This window comes from Protomyctophum bolini (genome assembly GCF_963924005.1).
Source record: "Protomyctophum bolini genome assembly, chromosome: 22".
NCBI classification, from domain to species: domain Eukaryota; kingdom Metazoa; phylum Chordata; class Actinopteri; order Myctophiformes; family Myctophidae; genus Protomyctophum; species Protomyctophum bolini.
The window spans coordinates 7,779,616-7,802,072 of NC_137883.1; the positions used below are offsets into that span (position 1 = coordinate 7,779,616).

The 22,457-nt window shown below is 40.9% G+C and overlaps 1 protein-coding gene and 1 long non-coding RNA gene across 5 annotated transcripts in view; both read left to right on the top strand.

Annotated features, from left to right (window-relative positions):
- LOC308310198 overlaps positions 1-22,457 on the top strand; it is a 200,911-nt gene that overhangs the window by 25,168 nt on the left and 153,286 nt on the right. The window lies entirely within an intron of this gene.
- Positions 11,628-22,457, top strand: part of sppl3 (signal peptide peptidase 3) — a 40,289-nt gene continuing 29,459 nt past the window's right edge. For all 4 annotated transcript variants that reach the window (XM_080756423.1, XM_080756424.1, XM_080756425.1 and 1 more), the window contains exon 1: positions 11,628-12,102. In XM_080756423.1, coding sequence (XP_080612549.1) covers positions 12,077-12,102 — 26 coding nt within the window. In that variant the 5' untranslated portion in view covers positions 11,628-12,076. The remainder of the gene's footprint in view (positions 12,103-22,457) is intronic.

Consider the following 22,457-nt stretch of genomic DNA (forward strand, 5'->3'; position numbering starts at 1 on the left):
TCATATCGCGCCACCGAGTGGCGCGATACGAGCTTGTAGGTCTGCTATTTTTGAAAAATTCGAAGAACGACTGACATTTTTTGAATCTGATCTCAGGTCAGAATGGGTTAATCAGACCAGTGTGTGTCCAGTGGAAACCTCGTATGAATCTGATCTCAGGTCAGAATGGGTTAAGGCTTTAAAAAAAGAGAGAGTACTATATCAGTACTTTGTTTCAGTACCTTCTGAACATTCTATAGTCTATACCGTAAAAGAATTATCTTAACTATTTTGGGCATACGTATGTCATTTCATGCATGACATTTCAAATTGCGTTTTTGTCCCTCAGAAATACAGGAAATCTGGTGACCTTTCTGCTATTTTATACAGGTGTGCCCTGATATTTTTGTACTTGCCCATTGGTATGCCACACATTGTCCGTGTGTGTACGTGCGTGGCTGCGTGCGTGCGTATGTGAGAGAAAAGGGTTTCCCCCCTTCACTACCACATGATATGCTCTCTCCCCATCTACAACAATACTGTCAGTGTACTCAGGCCTCATATTTAATCATTTCAGAAATGTAATCAGGTGCTTTGAATCAGCCAGAGAGAGAGACGAAGCATTCAGTGGGCAATGCGTCGCGGCTGTGTATTTACTCTGGCTCTCACTATTTAAAGATAGTAGATACTATGATAGATACACACGAGTATATATGCATGAGGTCATACCTCGACTCTGTCAGGGGAAGTTGGAAAGGGCAACATTATTAAATGTTTTCACTCGCAAGTAATTTACGGGGTAATCCTATGTCCCCAGGATCATTATGTTCCCTTCCATCCTATTAGGGTTAGTGTTATGGTTGGGATTAAGGTTAGGGGTAACGTACGGTGGGACTGAGGGAACGGGCAGCTACAGTACACACTGCTGTAATTTCTACACAAATATACTAGCAGCCGTTCACAAACCCTCGACAAATTGGGCCGAAGTAATTCGGCCACATTCTTCAACCCAAAATGGTTGAGAGCCTGAGAGTTTGAGTCTACTTTGTAATAGCCAAGTCTCCATCCCCATATGTGGCAGAGACAGCTAGTGCTACACTTAAAATAATAAATAAACCTGACCTGTTAATTTAACTTTGAGTGTACGAATGGAACCAAACGCATTTGGTTTGGTGGTATAAGATAGCGAGCAGAGACCAGTAGAGTTGTTGAACCACAGCTGTGGTAGGTTACACAGGCATGTATATAGCCTACTGTATGTATAAGCACTCCCCCTATTGACCTAGATAACATCTAAAGCCTGATTTATACACTGTTGTATGACGGTATATAATTTAAAGCATATAACAGCAGTTTCTTGCTCAATTTCTCCCTATCTGTCCTATAAACATTCATCATCCATCAAATGATCACATGAAAAACTAATATAATGCTAATTTCATCTCACCATTTCGTAAACCTTTGAGTTTTGTCTACTTTTGTAAATGTAATTTTGGCGGAGAATTTCACAAAATGCTCCACTTTAACATAATACAATAATACAAATAATAACACTATATGCGGGGCAAAGATGTCTTCATTAACACTGAATAGGAGACTGAACTTAAGGTCTTGCACAATATGGTTTTAAGATAAGAAGCATTCATAAGCTATAAGTAATTCTAGTGCTCTGGGTTCAAAACTACAACCTGGACTACAGACTTGAGAGAAAACATTCCTGCATCCTGTCAGCGTCATCTAGCTGCTAGCCAGTGTTGTTTTTGGCAGCAAATTTAGATTTTAGTTTTAGTCTCTTGAATAGTTTTCACTTCGTTTTAGTCACATTTTAGTCACCTGGAATGTCTTAGTGTTAGTCTAGTTGTAGTCGACTAAATCTACAGTAAAATGTATTTTGCAGTCGTAATGACTTTCTGAAAATACTTTGCTGAAATTGGCTGATCTACAAGCTCAAATAGCTGATCTACACTTTTCACCATGCAACCAAGTGTAGAATGACTTATACTGGATCTCTTGTCCACTATAGTCCCTTCCTAACATCTTAGTCTATAGTCTTTATTTGTTGACGAAATTGTCATCATGGCTTAGTTTTTATTTAGTTTCTATTTAGTTTTCATCAGTGGAAAACGGTAGTCGACGAACATTTTTCGTCTTAGTTTTAGCCCATTCTGACCGGGCACCCATTTTGGTGTTGGCATCATGTTATGCTTTAGCTATTGAAAAATAGCAGATCTACAAGCTCATAGCGCGCCACCGAGTGGCGCGCTACGAGCTTGTAGGTCTGCTATTTTTGAAAAATCAAAGAACGACTGACATTTTTAGAATCTGATCTCAGGTCAGAATGAGGTTAATCAGACCAGTGTGTGTCCTAGTGGAAACCTCGTATGAATCTGATCTCAGGTCAGAATGGGTTAGTTGACGAAAACAACAGGATTCATCTATTCCAAAGATGAAATTCAACCACCTGCTGATCAGTGGTGTGAGCCATTCATGGAGATTATTACTACGCTGTGAAAGCAGCATGCTGCACTAATATTTAGAATGAATAATCTACACTGCTCATCATCATAATTGTTCGACCGCGGTCGAGATCATGGATTTCACAATGCCACGCCAGACTTGCCGGTCCTTCAACATTGCCATTGCTGATGCATGTGTCCCCTATAGCGATGACATCGGGGAACGACAGTTTTCTACCTCTGGTCTGCTTTGAGGCAGGACTCCAGAGAAGAACGGAAGATATAACCTCATTGTCAGCTCTGTAGCAGTGGCTACACTGCTATAAGGCCATTATCCAATATGCTATCTAAATAAGGAATATTAAAACATACTTTGATATAGTGAGTGACCGAATACTCTGATATCAACAATGATCTGTGATACGGGCCTGATCACCCCTATATCTCCATATATGGAGCTGGTCTGTTCTGACATCATTCTGACATCTGCATAGACTCCATATTTGAGCATGCCTGACAAATAACTCCATATATGGGCATAAAAGGGACAGAGACATTCTAACTGGGTGGGGCATGCATTTCCAACTTGCATCGTTCCAAGTAGGCCAGTGCACAACAAGCACCGCTCTAGAGGCTCTGGACAGGGCCCCTGCCCAGGCTCTGGACAGGGCCCAAATTAGACAATTGATCACACCTGATCATCTCTAAATCTCCATATATGGGGCCTGTTCTGACATCACAATGTTTGTTCTGACATCTGCCTAGACTCCACATTTCATGGGCATGCCTGATAAAGAACTCCATATATGGGGATAACTGGGTGGGGCATTCATTTTTCGCCCCCACCAACTTCAAATTCGACACACGTGTGTGTTCCTCACCGCCACAGGGAGTGTCAGTGCCCGGTGTCGAGTCTGGACCTGATCACCCCTATATCTCCATATATGGAGCTGGCCTGTTCTGTTCACAACACTCCATATTTAGGTGTGCCTGACACAGAACTCCATAGGAATAGAGGGACACAGAGAGACAGATACAGAAATCTCCATATATGGGCATAAATGGGACACGGGTGGAACGGGTACTCTGATAGGGGTACAATGGGTATTGCGTGGCCGGGTGGGGGCATGGATCTCCAACTTCCAACATCGATACCGACTCGGTGCTCTACAGCCGGGCACCGGTCTAGTCATAAAGAATTACAAAAACTAACATTGTTAGGCAAAATACAATTTGAAATGTTAGTAAGTAAAGAAGTATGGTTCTCTAAAACGGGAATATCTATTTTGTGATAGAACAACTTAAACTGAATTAGTATCCCTCTCTACTATCCCTGCCACTATTTTACAACCATCCTGTATATATAAACTCCTATGCAAGGCTGACAACTAGTGGCCACAAATAGGTATTACTTCCTATGTGTCATCATAGTCCTTCCCTGAGAGAAAAGTGTGTATAGAATACACGTGTAATATATATATTCCTAACTATTATTTGTATTTTCAATACAGTGTATAGTTTAAATGGTTATGGTAGTCATAAGTTTACTCATGGCCAGGCCCCATTATCAAACAGTTTTGTGCTTGGAATAGCTTAGCAAGTGCTGATATTGGTAGCCACGCCTTTTCATAACCTACATTACAATGTATTGGGCATTTTGCTCTTATTCGAAGCGTCTTCTAAGTGTGAAATCAGAGTATGCACAGTAAGCATGAATCCAGTCAACAAACAGGGTAGGCCTACCTGTAAATTGCCGTAGTACTGGCCCTAGCCTCGACCTCCTACAGGCGTATATGCAAAGGCTCAACTTATGTAACTTAGACAGCATTTTATGTAGACTTAGATGGCAGATAAATGTAGACTTATAGCATTGTATGTAAACGTAGCACTATATAGTATATATATACATCGTTTCATTTTATAGATATTCAACTCTTACGTTCTTAGCTTACGTATGATTCATGATAACTACTTTGTATGTATGATGTATCGCCATGCTTTTTGTTCTTGCTTAATGTAAATCGCTCTGGATTAAGAGTGTCTGCTAAATGTCTAAATTGAGGGGGGAATGGCTATGTGTAGTCGACCTACACACCATACAGACATTCAGGGCACGTTTGATTTGCTGCATCAGCAATACAGAGAGTGAATTTAGCATCATGTATCATTACTGCAAACAATAAAGTTATGGAGATATGGTTAAATAAGCAGGGAATGTCCATAAAATGCTTGTCTTCATCAAATACGCCAATTCCGGTGAGCCGCCCGCATCTGAAACCGTCGAATAATGACAGAGTTACAGACGTGTGGAGGTCCCCGGGGGGTCCCCGAAACATCCAGACAACCAGGAACGCGCCCAGGAGGCCAGCCCGGTACCGGCGAGCCATCCCACGTCCGAAACGGTCGAGAAATGACAGAGTTAAGGTAGTTGCACAGTTTTTCGGAAAACCGATGGAGAAACGCCACTAAAAATCCCAAAAACGCGCTCAGTGTGCTGTGCAGGGACCTTTACCGTGTTGCAACTTTTCGTGCTCGGCCATACAGACACAGAGACAGACATACGGACGGACGGACGGACATAGCTCCGTAATGGAGTGGAGGCACCGCTCAAAAACACAAACACTAAACGTTGACAAGACATAATCATAACACCGGAGTGTACAGAACATTTTCACCCTAGCCCTAACACAGCAACACCACAAAGGACAAATACTGAGACACAGTAAAGCTTAACAGCCTTCCTGTGTTATCTGATCTAAGTGAACGGGAAGGGTTGGCTGAGGGGATAGATCATGTCCTCAATGTACTCATGCCCTTGAATGACTTGTTGGCCGTCAGTTTTGCACTGGGAAACGAGTGAAGTGCAACAGAGCGGAGATGTGAATATTTTGTGGAGTTGCTCCAGTGAGCAAGCTGGAAGGTGATTAGTAACATCAACGTGATAGTATTAGACAAGTGATACCAGTACATAAGGGACAATAACATAACATTTTATTTCATTTTTTACCACTGGAGCCTTTAGCATCCCAATTCTGGGAGGAACACTGATTGCTGAAAAAAATTGTAGATCTACAACAGGTCACAACGTGACATTTTGTGAGCTCGATTGCCCATTTTTCATGAACAGATTTGGTGCAGAGGGGTCAAATGGATCAAGTACAGAGCTGATCCCAGTCATTAGTTTAGACTGAGAGTTTAAATGGTTTAAGGTTTCATGACATTCCTTTGCATTTCTTTTTTTCTTTTTTTTCTTTTAGCTTTCATGACCTCAATTACACTGAACTGTGAACATTCAGTGGATTTTCTGTGGACTGAGGTTTTCTCGTTGTGTTCCGAAGCCTTTTGAGCTGCAATGAAAACAGGCAACATCCCTCAACAGTAAGCATGTTTCCATAAAGCAGAGGTTTTGCGCAATAAGTCTATCTTTTTCGCAAAAAACACTTTTGCGCTTGCAGTGGATTTTTGGGATATATCGCAAAAGTAAAATGCGCAAATGGGGTATGGAAACACTTATATTTCTAATTAGAAAGCATTGATTGAACTCACATTATATCGCTTTTGAACAGTTGGAAAAGAAAAAAACACACGCGATGGTGAGTAGTGGACTTGTGGCGTCAACGGGAGGGTGGGTGGGATGTTGAATGGATACACACTCCTCTGTCTGCAGGCTGAGGCTCTTGCTCTCCCCTGGTGAGTGCATTGATCATGGAAGTTACTGTAGATCGGTGCTATTTCTCCTAAACAGCTTGGAACGGAACGGACGAGGGGAGTATAGTAGTCAACAACAGAAGAGACATCAACACGACCAAAATGGAAATGTACTGTCAAGTCAACAACACACGCCTATTTATTTAACAGACAGCCTGATTGAAAGACAGCCTCTGGACAGCAGACTTGCCAAACAGGCAGTCCGTGTATAATATTTTTTTATAGCCTAAAAGAACGTCAAATGCACCGTGGTGAAGCACAAATCAGACAACTGTGTGTGTGTGTGTGTGTGTGTGTGTGTGTGTGTGTGTGTGTGTGTGTGTGTGTGTGTGTGTGTGTGTGTAAGATTATCCTGTAGTGTGTGATGCAGATGCTATCAGATTTCAGAACTGTAGTGTCTTAACAAAACATCAAACGGTAAAATAAATGTCAGATAATATGCGCCTCTCTGTGTGTCTCACTTGACTGGCAAAATAGCGCCACCTACTGCTTATTTAATATCTCCCATGTTATCGCCATGAAACTACTTACACAAAGACAATGATTTATTTTATTACAAATACAAAAAAATTGTATGAAAAATCTACTACTGTGGGATTTTATGGTATGGTTTTGCACACTCAATTCATGTTCCAATTTTGGAGGTCTGGCTCATGTACTAAATGTACTCATGTACTCATGGACTAAAAACTGGTTCTGAACTGAAGCGGTTCCCAACCGGTGGTGGTCTCAGAGTTACAGACCCATAAGGGTCCATTTGGTTCCAAACTATCATTTAGCTGGGAACCCCCATGGAACTCAAGGACCCCTGGGCGTCCCCGGACCCCACTTTGGGAACCACTGTTCTACAGAATGTGGATGTCGGGGTTTAAGTGATTAATTAAAATATTATTTTTAATATTATTCAAATGTACTTTTATTACTTGTATTTCTTTATTGTTAATGTTTTGTGTAAAGCAGAAGGAGGAGAGGACACTGGAGCAGCACAGACATTTAGAGCCTCTTTATTAGGTGCTAACGTCTAACGTTTCGACCTATGCGGTCTTCATCAGTCATGTCACTTTGAATGTATTTGTTGTTGAAATGTGCTATACAAATACACTTTAACCTGGACTTGAAGCACACCACACTACTCCTGTTCCTAAATGATTGTGTCCACCAGTCCGAAGGCATGGGGGAGAGCAGTGAGCATTGTTGATTTCATCGACTAAAACTAAGACGAAGAATGTTCGTCGACTACCTTTTTCCACAGACAAAAACTAAATGGAAACTAAATGAAAATTAAGCTATGATGATGACTAAGACTAAATATATTGACAATTTCGTCAACAAATAAAAACTAGACAAAAATGTTAGGAAGGGACTAGTGGACAAGAGATCCAGTAGTATAAGTCATTTTACACTTGGTTGCATGCTGAAAATAGCTGATCTACAAACTTGTAGATCGGCTATTTTCAGCAAGTGTCAAAATTGGCTAAGATTCCCTTTCAAAGTTTGCACGATTGGTCCGTTTATTGAACAAAATGCCTCAAATCATGAACACAGCGTGCGATTTCCATGAAATTATGCATGCACATTGCCAATAGGCAGAGGAATAAATGGCACAAATGTTCAAATCAGCCTCATGGTGGCGCTATAACAGGCCGATTCATGTTTTTCCCTACTGCACTGATCTGTGTACAACTTTGTATGCGTACTCCCTAGTCCCTGTATAGACCATAGAGTAAAATAGAGAATATTACCTGCTTTTTACTAACACTAACTTGACAAAGATGCCCAGAACATGGGGATGAACCTGTGTAGTTTATGGCTGCTCCAACAGTAGTGGCCACATTCAACTTTGGAGAAAACAAATACACAGCGGTGGCTGAGACCAGAGCCATAGAGTAATGGTTGAGACGAAGCAGTGAAAGGTCCTGAAAGATACATAACGTTAGTCTTACCCAATACCCCATCTTTCTGTTGTATGAACACAAGGCTGCTGTACTTTATACCTCATGTAATTTAAATGCTTAGCATGAGGAACAATTAATGCCACCCTTTCAAACATTGCCCTATTATAGTGCCAGCAGGAGGCACTTTTTTTTTTTAAATAATAAAAAAGCAACAAACTCCTACACATTGTTCAAACATCACAAATGTTCCTGACCTGGTGGAGACCTGTGCTCTGACGAGCACTTTTTCTAGTTGGTTGTGTGGCCTTGAACATTGTATTGCAGAATATAATCTGAGTCTGAGAATGATTTCAATAATCCCCATACTCCGTGGGGAGAAGGTATCCCCCTGACTCTGTTTAAATCCGTAAACCAACTTTGACGATGGAGAGGGCCACTATAATTCCACTCTCACGCCACATTGGCACATTGCATATTACTGTTGTAACAAAAAATAGCCGATCTACAAGCTCAAAACGCGTTGCAGTGCGACGCGTTTTGAGTTTATAGATCAGCTATTTTTGCTATATTTGAATTGAAATCCTGAATAATTGTTTTCTATTTTTTTTATTGCAATCCTGAAAAGTAACATTTTTATTTAATTTCAAATGCCTTTAGTTATAGTTATGTTAACTTTATGAACGAAATACAAATACATTGGACATAAAAAAGATAATAACATTCTAATAGTAGTAATTAGCTGAAATCAATCATTTCTGAAATCAATAATTCAGCTAAATAGTATTCTGATATTAACCTGAGGGCCGCATTAAGTGATGGTGGGGGCCGCATGTGGTCCCCGGGCCACCAGTTGCCCATGTATGCCCTAAACTAAAGCCTTTTCTCATTCAAGTTTTCATTATTATAAATCTTTCACTTGTACAAATGTCACAGAGGACTGATTAACAATCGCAGCATCCGCAAAACAAAAGCACTGACAAAACATTTTGAAGGGACACTTTCCTGGGGGTTTTTATGTGGGTAATATATGTGTATTTTAGAATTTCAAGGTGTCCATGATTTGACACTGGTCTTCCTTCCTTCCTGGACTACAAGTTGTCTCAGTGAAGGCTCATACATAGTCTGGATTTTCGGTGGTGGGGTGACCACCGAACTACAACATGACGTCACGAGCCGCGGTGAAGAGCAAACCACCGCCACCGCTCCAGCCCTTCTCTCTGTTTTTACTCACCACCGCTCAACGTTATTTCAGCTCCGGTGGTCACCTCACCACCGGAGCGGTGGTCACCTCACCACCGAAAATCCAGACTATGAATAGGCCTTCAGACAGCCCTCTCCCTCTCCACAAGGTGGGGTGAGTGTACCAAGCATTATGGTAATTGTAGTCCAGGAAGGAAGTGAGACCAGTATCCATGATGGGAAAGTGTTTCTTGTCTCCCAAACATCATTAAAATAAGATCTGGTTGCAAAAGGGGTGAAGTATCTCTTTAAGAAAAACAAAACATGGTACATAACAGGATCACATCAACCACTTGACACAGACAGTCATAAACCCCCCAGCATGGCAGCACCCCAATACTTATCATTACACACACACACACACGCATACACACACAAACACGCACACGAAAGTCTCTCTCACACACACACAGTCACATGCACACACGCACGCATGCACATTAGGCTAGTGGTTAGTTAAGATGTTGGCTTTCCATGCAGGAGAATCCTGGGCATTACATGGATATATCCAACAGAAGTAGCCCACACTTATCTACCACTACCAGACTTATCCTCTTGTCCTAAAGCCTTTTCTATAGGGACGCCAGGAAAGACAATGCCTTATCACCCATTAGCTAATGTCTCATAAATTATGTATTCTCAAACATACTCACGTAATTGTCTCCACCAGGCCGAAGGCATGGGGAGAGTATGTTTTGCACTCCGTCCGTCCGTGTGTGTCTGTCCGTGTGTCCGTCTGTGGACAGCTAATCTCTGGCAGCGCTGGCTTGATCGCAGCCAAACTCCGCACATACACTCCCTGGATGCCAGAGCTGAAACTCTTCCCCAATTTATTTTTTGACAGTACACCTACAGGTTTTGTCCGAACTTCACGCAAATTGGTACACAGTCTCTCTATAGCCATTAAACGAAACGGGTCTTTCAGAGATTGGCTTCCAAGGTTCGCAGGAGTGCTCCGTTTTGAACAAAATGCTGCAAATCATGAACACATTGTGTGATTTCCGTGAAATTTTGCACGCACATTCCCACTAGGCCGAGAAAGAAATGCCGCTTGACAAATCAGCCTCATGGTGGCGCTATAACTGGCCTATTTGTGTTTTTAACTGCACTGATGTAAAACATTGTATGCATAGGCCTACTCCCTAGAGGCCAAAGAAAAACCTTTGCCCTGTATTTTTCACATCTGCCTTTTATAGCGCCACCAAGAAGCCGACTTATGTAACACTTTTTTTCAATATTAGGCATACTCCTTTTATCCACCTTTCACGCAAATTGGCTCTATAGATATGCGATCAAGACTGGTCTGTTTGATTTCTCATATTCCATCCTGATTGGCTAAGATTGGCTTCCAAAGTTTTCTGGAGTAGCTTGTTTTGTGCAGAATGCTGCAAATCATGAAAGCCTGATTGCACTGAAACTGTGCACGCATATTCCCATATTCATATATGAAATGCCACTTGTTTGACTAATGTAGCCATATAGCATGAATGATCACCGGTGCCGCCACTAACAGTAACAATGATGTAACAATATATTTTGCGTATTGTTTTTAAATTGTGTAAAATAAATAATAATAAAATAAAATAAAAAGTGCATAGTTTGTGACAGATCCTGTTCAGAATGACCATGAGACTGATCAATCTATTTGTCCTACACAGTACACAGAAATACACTTATATCAGCTACAGCTATATGTAGCTTACTGGACAACTCTAACATATAGGCCTAGAGAAATTGCTTAATTAATTATACTTACATTTATTTACATTTCTGTCAAGTTTCCAGTAGTTTGTTTGTGCTAGATTTTAACTTCTGTTTCTATTTATTAGGTCTACCTGCATGTGTTAGAACTTTTAAAAGTCCGGACAATGTTAATGATATTTGGTTTATCTGAGCTATAACACATTTTTACTAGATTATTTATCTCCCTCTCTCACAAAGTCACAATAATAGCAATAAAGACCAAATAGCCCGATTTCTCTTCAATTCCACATTTCCCCATTGAGGTTTTTTTAATAATAATAATATTATTATTATTAATATTATAGGTTTTAGGACGAGGCCTATTAAAGGACCAAATAGTTTGGGAAGTTCTGTTCTATTCAAAATTCCCAATGAGCTTCACTCTTTTTTTTCCTTTTTGATTTTTATTTTTATAATCTCAAATGATAATGGACTATTAGAAATGCCTCCAAAAAGCCTATGTTGTTGATAGGCTGCAGTGCTACCAGCTGAGGAGGAGAACAAAATGCATTTCAGTGCACGTCCTACTTGTAAACCTCTATAGCAGGGCGATTCTGCGCGTCCCCGTGACTCTCTCGCCACCATAGAAAACAAAGATATCTGAACGGCTTCCATTACAACCAGGAGGAGTGCAGACTTCAGGAATACACGAATTTGGCCCCGGGTGATCAAAAACCACGTCTGAATATGGATTTACAGCGGCTGTAGCATCTTTACATACCGAGCCTTCTTGGCCAAGAAGAGGCTTACGGGCAAGGAGGGCATTTAGCGAAACCCGACGGGAAAGAACTAGTTTTTTCCTCCGTCCGGGGGTTGCTTTGTCTTATTAGCCACCTAACGTTAGCAAACCATCATTGCCATTTTTTTTAACGCACAAGCTATTCAGCTAGTGATCACTAGCTGCCTGTGGGACTCCGCCGGGATGCATCGACATGTTATCTAACAGTAACTACTGAAAAGGGACGTTGTTTTTTTTTTCTTCTTTTAAAGAAGAAAGAAAAATATCTCCGAGAGGGACCTGAATCCGAGCGGAGCTGCTACCCCAGTGTTGTCGACATGGCGGAGCAGGGCTACACGTCCTGGTGAGTGAGTGCGCAGAGCAAGCTCCGTACGACGGCTGCTCAGAGCTACCAGAGCTGCTGCTGCTGTTTGTGTGTGGGGGGCTACTAGGGTCATTTTCTCTTCCTCGCCACTTCACATACGACCATGACATTGTCCGTTATGGCGTGCACGTTAATTCGTCTGGATGTACCTGTCATGTGTATATATATTTGTCCCCCCCCCCCCATGATTCGCCAGCGGCACTGATCATATTGCAACTGCGAGCGAGCAGCTAAGTTGTGTTGGCTAGGATGGTAGCAACAAGCCAGGCTACCTTTTACCCAAGCCAAGCTATACGCTTCATTTAATAAGACCTCGTCGTCGCTCTATCGCAAACATTTTGACGTGTTTTCATCCGAGAACAGTGTCGACGTGAGTGGCGTCTGACTGACAGTCGTTTCGGTTAAAGACCAGAGACGTCGTTTTTGGTCGAGCGATGAGGTTTTAAAAAAATAAAAACGACCAGACCTAGCAGCTGATGGTCTGCTCTGAGCGACCAAAGCCAACACCACAACAGCCCGTACGACTGTTTGTGTCGCGCGAATAAAATCGGAGATCTACACAGACGACCCCACAGTTGTGACTCTCAGCGAGCTTGTAGATCGGCTATTGTCGGCGAGCGACACCGCCACGCAACAAAATAATATAAACGATGGACTGATCAGACGTTGGACAGCTAGCTAACCGGTTTGATCAACCCACCCACCGGTTAACTAGTAGCTCAGTGACTGACTGTCTCTTTAGTTAACATTGGTGCTTGCTTGCTGACAAGTGGTCATTTTGGGACAATATGGATTGTTTACATGGCGACGTATAAAGGGTTAACTTGGTCAGCTATTGGTACCAAATCATGCACCGTTAACAAACTAAGCTAATTAGTTCGCGTAGTGTTAGCTTTCGTCGTCTTCTAACTAGTAACTCGCACACAATAACAGCCTTTAGTCAAAGACCGTGTCAGATTAGCAGGCTTATTATATCACAACCATGTCCGATATGTCTAGCTGCAGAGCACGCCTTGACTGGCTATTACTATTAAATGAATGCTAACAGTTCATTCTTGTGACAAACCATTTTTTGCAGCATAACGTTACCTGCATGGCTGGGTATGCTTGATCAGCTGTTCAGGTTTAGTTAAGGCCTAGCTGTATAGTAAGGCTATATTGAATGAATGTAATTTCTATGGCAAATGTCTTTATTGTCAAAATTGCTTACAATTTTTTGTTTTCGTCTACACTGAACCGTTTTTGCTTAGAGTAGTAGTATGCATGTTCATGGTGGACAAAATTAACCCTGGACTAAATAAATACGTTATAAAGCCATTATAGGAATAGGAAAGGATATCACTGCAATATCTCCAGCTGGTTTATTTTGTGTACTGTTATTGGAGTGACTGGTAGGGGTCATAATTGAATCAAGGGTTTATCCTAACACTGACAAGGATCCCTTTTTAACTTTTAAACAATAATTCTTATCATGGTAGACTTCTATTCAGGATCATATGAATTAGAGCTGACCCTTTTGAATTTAAGTCCTGTAGAGCGTTTCCTGGAAACGACTGGGGAAATTTAGGATTTTCGTTTTTTTTAAATATTTAAGTGACATGTTGAAGCATACCACCTGTGTGAATCAGTAAATCCTAGTGTCGCTTGTGATGTCTCATAGAGCGCATTCTGAGATTGACATTTGGTGTCTTATCATCAATCACCACCACCAAATATGTACACCGGCAGCGTTGCATTGGAGCAATATTATTCATTAACCTTACTTCTGGGAGAACAGGGCACTTTAAATATGATATCATTTTGTTCTACATAACCACCGGGTGACAAACTAAACATACAGCAGCTAATGTTCTGGACACTTTATGTTATATTGTGTAAATATCCATAGACATTCTACCCGGAAATACCACAGAATACGTTTGTTTACACTCTGATCTGGTCAATGCTGGTGGACCTAGTATAGAGCCTGGGGGGACTCCATGCTCGACACTACACACAGTGTTTTAAAGGTTCGGCTCTGAGTGGTTAATTTTGTTCATTTTATTGTCCAGTCATACACGTTTTTTTTCACCAGTGGCAGTGACCGTAAAAAGGTAACTTCTGGTTATTTTCTTGATGTAGTGGTAGTTGGCAGCAGTCGCACCGTTGACCCTAAAGTATTGTTCAAAATGTTCGCTCAGTAATCCTGGTCTCTAAACTACCTCCCCTTGGCCAGGCAGGGCACCTGATGGAGGGGAAATGAACTGGTCGGAATAACGTGTTCCTTCCACGCGCTACGTCCGGCCGGTGAAACTCCCCCCTGTCAGGTGAAAAGAAGCAGCTTGGAGTCTTGGACTCCTCATGCATAGAAGAAAGCATGAGGTCAGTCTGCTGCCCCCCCCCCAGGTTGGCAGAGGAAGTGTAGCGCCCAGGATTACATTAAATAATTGACACTGGGTGAAAAAATGGGATGCAAAATCGTGGCACAAAAATGTAAGTGAAAAAAATAAATATATTGTTCGCACGTCACTTGAAGAATTCTGACATCGTACAGGTCTACAGTTAGCATGAAAAGGAAAGTAGTGAGGATATTCTAATTCATTATAATGAATTGCTGTACATGGACCAGATCTTTCTATCTTGTGGGTTATGATAAACATTGCATCAGTTTGTTAACTTAAATGTTGAGTTTTACATACCAGAATCATTGCTCTCAAATACTAATTGGACCAAATCAGACAACCCTTATTTTGTTGGAAGAATGTTTAAGGATGTCCTTCCAACACTATCATCAAGTACCGGTACTCTTGATGTTTTCCCATTATCCATGATATTTGAGCATTGGTTGGTACGGTATTAGTTGTTTGTGGTATTAATATTGCATGTTTTCAAAAGCACTTATGCTTTTGAAATCTCCTGGTATTGTGACATAAGCAATGATTGGTGAAGTGAACTTTAGGACATTTGAATGTGGAGCCCTCAACCCTTAGCGTTGTTCTAGTTGGTTGTGATGCAGCCGCTGATGTGTAATGCTCCATTCATGAATCTTGACTCTTAACATTTTCCAACATATTTCCAGGCACTAGATTTAGTTGGTGAACAGTACCAGTATAAAAACAAACAAAAAAACCAATGCATTAATGATTAAGCCAGAGAAAAAGACTTGAGTTTCTCTTAAGATAAGTATTTTCCCACTTGATGTAGGCATAGGTAATAGTTACAGATTTTGTTCATCAATGTAGAGAAAATTGACAATACGATGTCATCAATTTGACATCATAGTACCACTGACCTCGTAGATTGGTCTGAGCTAAACTACTCGTACTACTACAACTAGTACATTGGGTACAACTGGTATTGTATAACCGAAGGGGCATGCCTTCCGAATGGGCATCGCACTATTTTCAAAAGTATGAAACATGGAAGAAAATAGCGGGAGGTACTTCAGTGGCCTACTGCCAGTGTGCACAAGAAACTTGGCGCTGATCTGTCCAGTGGTTTGCATTAAGATTGGTTCCAGACACCCAAACATACAGACCGACACATAGACAGAGTCTCTCATAGACGGCGAGCCCCCTGCAGAGCCACACCGTTGAAGTCTGAATAAGATGGGTTTGTTGTCTGTTCCATCATGTTGCACATGATGCGGCTTGCTGCACATCAATAACACATTTACATTACCTGTAAATTGGCTTCTGTATATCATCCCCGTTTTGAAGGCTGAGGGCCGAAACACACTGCAAGCGCGTGTGCATATTAACGAAATTGGCAACAGAATATCATAGACAAAATAAAAGTCCCAATATTACCGTTTCATAGCTTAAGTGCAAACATTTCAGCCTCGAATATGAGCAAGTAGGAGCTTGAAGTAACCGAAGATATCGATCTGGACAATGTTAGGCATGATAGAAAACATTATTTCGTATGCTTGATGCATTTTTGATTCATAGCTGCCATATACTAATGCAAATACTCTTGCATGTAGTTTTCTATACTATCATGGTTGTGTAATAATAATCATGGTTGCGTAGGGCTATAATTTCAGTAGCTTCCTGTGAACCCATAGTACTGTAGGTTGGAAAGGCAAGCAACGCCTTCATCCCTGGTGGTACAATAACAAGGAACTGCAATGTGGTCAGCCAAGTGAATCCTGGATATGGGTGCAACTATTGATGTCCTGGATATGGGTGCAACTATTGATTATCTTGCATGTACTTCTATTGATTACTTTTGTGATTAATCGAGAAGCACATTTAAAAAAGAAATTGTATCAATGAACTAGAACTAGAAAAAATCTAATAGAGTTCTTTATAATCTACTAAATCACTCAAATAGCAGATCTACAAGCTCATTGCAATGCCTTGGGTGCTTGTAGATACATTAGTGAAGGGGAGTCCAGGAGTCCGGGTTCATGTAAAATGCGCAGTTAATCTAATTGATTTATAAATGTTTTAATAACACATCTGCAAGAGTATTATATGCTGATAAATGCCTGGTTGCTTTGATTATGCATGTCAGAAACTGTCTTTATCAGGTGGATTAGGACTAATCTGGACAGTCTTTTTTTTTTTAAATTGTTGATCAGATTAAGAGGGAAAGCAATTGGCTTGTGTAGCAGCTGATGAAGGCACACATCGGTTTCATAATGAGTTTTCGTTTACAGTGTACAGCCAGTCCTGTAGGTCCTAAATTACTGTAGTTGGTTAGTACCAACTAGGTTAGGTCCTGGTCCTACAGTAATTAAAATGAGATTTCATGGCCATCTAGTCTGTGATAGTTCTTTTTTTTTTTAAGTATTATCAATTGTTTTCTTCTTACCCATTTTTCTCCCAATTTAGTCCTTATGCCAATGAATTCCTACCCACACATTTCTGTGTTTCCATTGCTGTTGTGCCGTACTGGCTCATCTGTCGGTGAGGAATCCCCAACAGGAGGACATGGCGTCTTGTGTTTCTATAGATACGAATATATACCGTGGCACATCCGCTTGGCCAAGAGTGTATACTATATGCTCTTGGCTATGTTGGATGTGCCGCGGTGGATTCGAACCCTTAGACTTCACGTGGTGGGCAGGTACTTTACCCCTGTGTCACCTGAGCCCAACTGTTCACATTGCTGTGTTTTAACTGTTGCTACTTGCTAGTGAGGCTTTTTAGACTCAACAGGCCCTGACAGCAAGCTGGCATAAAAACGTAACTGCAGCGACGGCGTAATTCAGATTGCGTTACATCGGGTCACGTTTCTGGTAATCGTTGCTCTAGATTCTAGTGACTAGAGAACACATGGAACAGAGTACAGCATGACAGTTAGCTGATAACTCCATACCCGGAGGTGGCAGCAGTCTGTATCATGGCACGTGTAGCAGAGACCAGCTCCAAAGCAGAGATGACACTTTCACAATACCATGCAAAGAACAGACCTGCATCGTTTGGGAAGAATGTCCTTGTTGGGTAATTTGGGGAGAACTGTCATGACAATTGTTTAATATTATTGGCTCATAAATGTCTGGGCAAATATATGAATGAATAAGATTAGTAAGATTGTAACAAATTAAATTAAAACCGATGCAAATATTGCAATCCAAACTGGGTGATGGGCAATCCCTGTCATTACTGACTAATGTTTTCAATAGCGGCACTCGGAATACAAAGCATACAGTACACATACTACTACAATTACCACTGGATTATATTCCACAATGGATATGTAGTTCTAACACTTTTAAAGCATAACGGAGATGGCATTTTACTTTTACTATTAGGATGTGTGCTAAACCTTTGACTATATGGTTAGGTATAGTTATTTAAGAACATACAGCATAATTAAGCATTCAAATAAACTGCACATATTACAAGGACTACTGTACTTACTTACTTTCATCAAGACCGGTATTATTGAATAGCAGATTGCTCAAAGTTGACTGGTTAAATAACTTAACTTTAATGTTCAATCAATCAGTTTTACAGAGGCTATTCTCTATGCTTGGATGGGTTGTTCACTGCACCACAATTTATTGGGAAGACAAAAAAAAAAGACAAACTGAGCATCTTTACGCCACTCATGTCAATATGGACCATGGCAAGTTGTTAACAAGGTGCAACTTCCCATTGGCAGCCCATTCATCCAAACAGAAAAGTCCCATCTGATTGTATTACACAACGTCAAGCTCACTAACTATTGCAGCTGTACGAAAAGCTTGAATTATCCTCTTTTTTATTCTCAAAGTGTTTGTTTCTTAAAAATCCACTGCAGACATGCTACTTTGTGTCCTTGGCAGGTGATTCTGTTCCCAAGTATTGCAGTTTGGAAGTGCTCGTTAGATATCACTCAACTGCCCTGGGTTGCTGCAGTGCGTAGTTGCGTACCACCTTTTTTGAACGTGCACATAATGCAAGAGGCAGCAGGACATTGCTTTACTGAAAACGAGTGCTTTCAAACTCTGATGGCAAGATGGCCGTGGTCTGGTGCAAATGGTCAATTGTGCCCATCATGCTGGGTCTGTGGTTTACCCCACGGAGTGCATCACTTAACTTAAGCGTGGTATTGGTAATGTGGATAATTGTCCTAGCCCTGTTTTTTCAGTCACAGAAGGTGGAAAAGGAGAATGGACATCATCTGTGCCCATTTGCAGTTGGTTGCAAATTGCAATTAACACACACAAAATGACACTTAAAATACCTGATTAGTGAGTTTCCTGCACCAATGCAGAATGGAGGAATAAAAAAGAATTGAGTACGCCAAACCTAGTTGAACGCTTTAACTAGTCACTAGTTTTGCACATTTCATTTGCAATTGGTCTAATATATCACATCATTGGCAGTCTTGGCTAGTTAGAATCTCCCTTATTCACTTACTTGCCCATCTTGTTTTTCATTTTGAATTCTTTCTGGCAATTTCCAGAATGTATATATTCCAGGCTAGACATGGCTAGACATAAGGAGGTTGTGAGAGGATGTTTTCTTTGTTGTTGCCAAGTATGTGTTGTTTCCGGCTGACTTTGCAATCAGTCCACGACATGTTTGTTTTCAAATATACTATACAGTAGAGGTGCTCTGATCAGATACAAATCTTGTGCGTATTCTGCGCAAGGGGAAAAAATATTTCAAAGATTATGTCAAAACTGTTCGCGCGTGTGTCGCAAAGATGCAAAACCATAAAACTATATATCTGATTCTCCAGATCGGGTAAATTGCGATCACGGATCAAGTCTACATCTTAGTACACCGGCACTACCATTAGCCTACCATTAGCCTAATATGGAAATACTGCACTTTCCAGTGAAACATTAGGATTTAGGAACAGGTCTTCTGTCATAAATGTTAGTCAAAACAACCAGTGCAGTCCTGTCTTTGTATTACCCTAACATATTAACTATCATGGCAATGACCACTACCTATATGTTGCAGGATACACAATCCAAAAAGTAAAACAAAACGTGTCACAGATAAGCTCTTAAGATTGGACAATTTCGTAGACTATTAGCCTAATGATGGAGAGTGAAAGTCCTAGCCGTAGCTGTACAAACGCAGTTAATATTTCAGTGTTCAACAGCTATTTTTGTTTATGACTCCTTTGGGTAATGGTTGCACTCCTGGTGTCTTGTGTCAAGAAAACAAATATCACAACCCAAAGCTCTCTGGACTAAGAGGGATAGTTCAGATGATCCACCTAATTTTAAGCAACTGGAAAAGCATTATGCTTTATTGTTCTGTGAACTATGTATGATGAAAAGTGGCAAGTCATTTTCTAGAATCATTTAGACCTTGGCCATAATCGTTGAACATGTCTGAGGCCACTGGCCATGGGCCTTGAACAGACTACATTGGCTATATCGCATTCACTATTACATCCTGACATGGGTCAAAATAGTCCAATGGAATTGGAAGTAGCCTGAAGCTTCTCAGTGAAGTTAAACTCCACCTGACAAAGGTCAAGCTAGTTTAAGTTATCAAATGAATGGGAACGATGATAAATTGCAGTCGAGTCTCTTCTAGATGACCTCAAGCTGATCTCTTTAAATGTATCTGTGATTTAATCCGAATACAGTGGAGGGAGAATGTGTTTGGTTCTCTTCTGCTCAACGACTAGTCCACTCCACACACACAAGGACAACTTTTGAAAAATCAGGTCTTCGAAGTAGCCTGGTGATGTAGTCCATTGTGGTGAGGTCAAGTTATGCACTGGCTTTAAGGAGGAGGGTTTTGGAATTGTGTTATTCAAACCTAGTCCGTCAGTGAACAAGGACGTCTTATGGCACTTTGGGCTGCCCTCCAGCCCTCAACAGTCCGGGATTGTATTTTGTTTTATAATGTTCCATTCATTTATCTCACCCATGTTCGACAGGCTTATGTGAGCAGAATTCAGAGGAACCCATTTGCCACTCGAATATGAATAAGCTCTATGCGGTCTGAAACAATTTATGTTGTTCTGTTGTCGGCAAGACAGTGACGACATTAAGTTTCATTTTAACAAGTCTGAGGCTGTCCCATTTTGTAAATTTCTTCTTTTTTATCACTTTTTGTCTGGCCAAGTAGTTTACTTTATTTGTTTAATTTCAATCAATACATATCGATGTAAATTAATATACCGAGTCTAAGACTATAAACTAATATACAGAGTCTAAGACTATAAACTATCTAAGATGGGAGCCGTGGAGCAAATTGTCAATAAAAAGATATGGGCTTGGTTTTTTAGGTGTTCTTTTTGACCTAGATCTTTTGGGTCAAGAATATACAGCCCCATTGTGTTTTAGATATATCTGTAAAGATGATTCCTGCAGAGTCTGTTTCCCAGTCCTTTAATAGCAGCATGCCTGTATGGGACACGCAAGACCAGGCCATGGTTGGGAGGTGTCCTGTTTCAGTGGTGAACTAAATGTTACCCCTCCCCTCATAGACACCCTCCAGTCATTTCTGTACTATTGACAGAATGAAAGACAGGAGATTCCCTCTCATTATTCTCAGTCCTACAATGAAACCTCAAAAAATTCCTGTGTTTGGAATATAAGAGCAAAATCATTTCTAGCAGCGGATGTCTCTCACAACTGTAGCAAAACTGGTGTTAGGGCCGATTCATACTCCTATTTTAGAGCCGAATAAAAGTCGTTCGGCTCTGTAGAGCCTACAATGTGACGTCATTTGGGGCGGGGGGGGGGGGGCTCTTCGGTGCTACTGAAATTCTGACGAGCCGAAATCATACACTACAGCGCCAAAACAGCAGTAAAATATGTATGAATCGGCCCTTAGAGACTGCATTCACTACTAGTGGTAGCCAGACTGGAAACGGGGTTCCCTGCGGTTGATCAGAAAATCACAGATTTAATTAGTTTTACTGGCTGGTGATTTCACATGCTAAATGATACAGGTCAGTATCATTCAGTCATATCAGTACGTAATAGTTCTAAAACTATTTTGTGCCAAGGACTCGCAAATGGATATATATTTGGCCATGGACTCCATCTGAAGGGACCCCAAGAAGAAAATATTTGAAAAATGTGGATTTTATTTTAACACAATGTTCAAAAATCGCAGATGTACAAGCTCGCTGTGCGGCAACAAAGTGACATACTGTGAGCTTGTACATCTGCAAATATGAAAATATGGATACAGTGGTTAAAATGAGTCTGATTCTGTATTAACAAATCTAGCTGGCCCAAGGACCCCACTTTGAGAACCACTGCTTTATGACTAGTTGGTATGTATCAATCACTACCCGTCCAGGACAATGTGATTCTATTTGTATCATTCAAACATGCTCATGGTCTTTGTCTATGCAGCGGCTGTGTGCATTGTTCAGAGTTCATGCATGATAACAAAAGTGTGCAGATTACACTGCATGGTGTGCCTCTTAACACTTCAGGGTGTGATTTCGGGAGTTTGAAATGCAGACTAATCTCGATGGCATGAGCAATGAACGATCCAAGAAGACAAACTGTTATTTTGGAGCAGGGTCCTCTTAACCCTGGACTAGATTCCACACACCCATGACTGGAGAAGCAGATGAGAGACGGCTCAGGGCGAGGGTCAAAACAACTACCACTTTCTCAACCGAACGGCAACACTTAACAACGCTCGTCTCCAGAAAAGTGGAGTCGTGATGAGGCCGCAAAGCTACTGAAACCCTATGCGTTGGCTCACATCGCATTGTGAGCTTGTAGATCGGATATTTTCCACTTTTAAGTTAACATTTGTGTATGAAAACATATTTATATAATATATATTTTTTAAATCATTTGAAATAATATATAAAAATGGGGGTATTTATTTGTGACGCTTAAAAATGTGTCCACACAACCCACAAATGGGTTCTGACTCACTGTTTGGGAAACCGTGTTTTAGTAGATCTCAGCCTGCTAC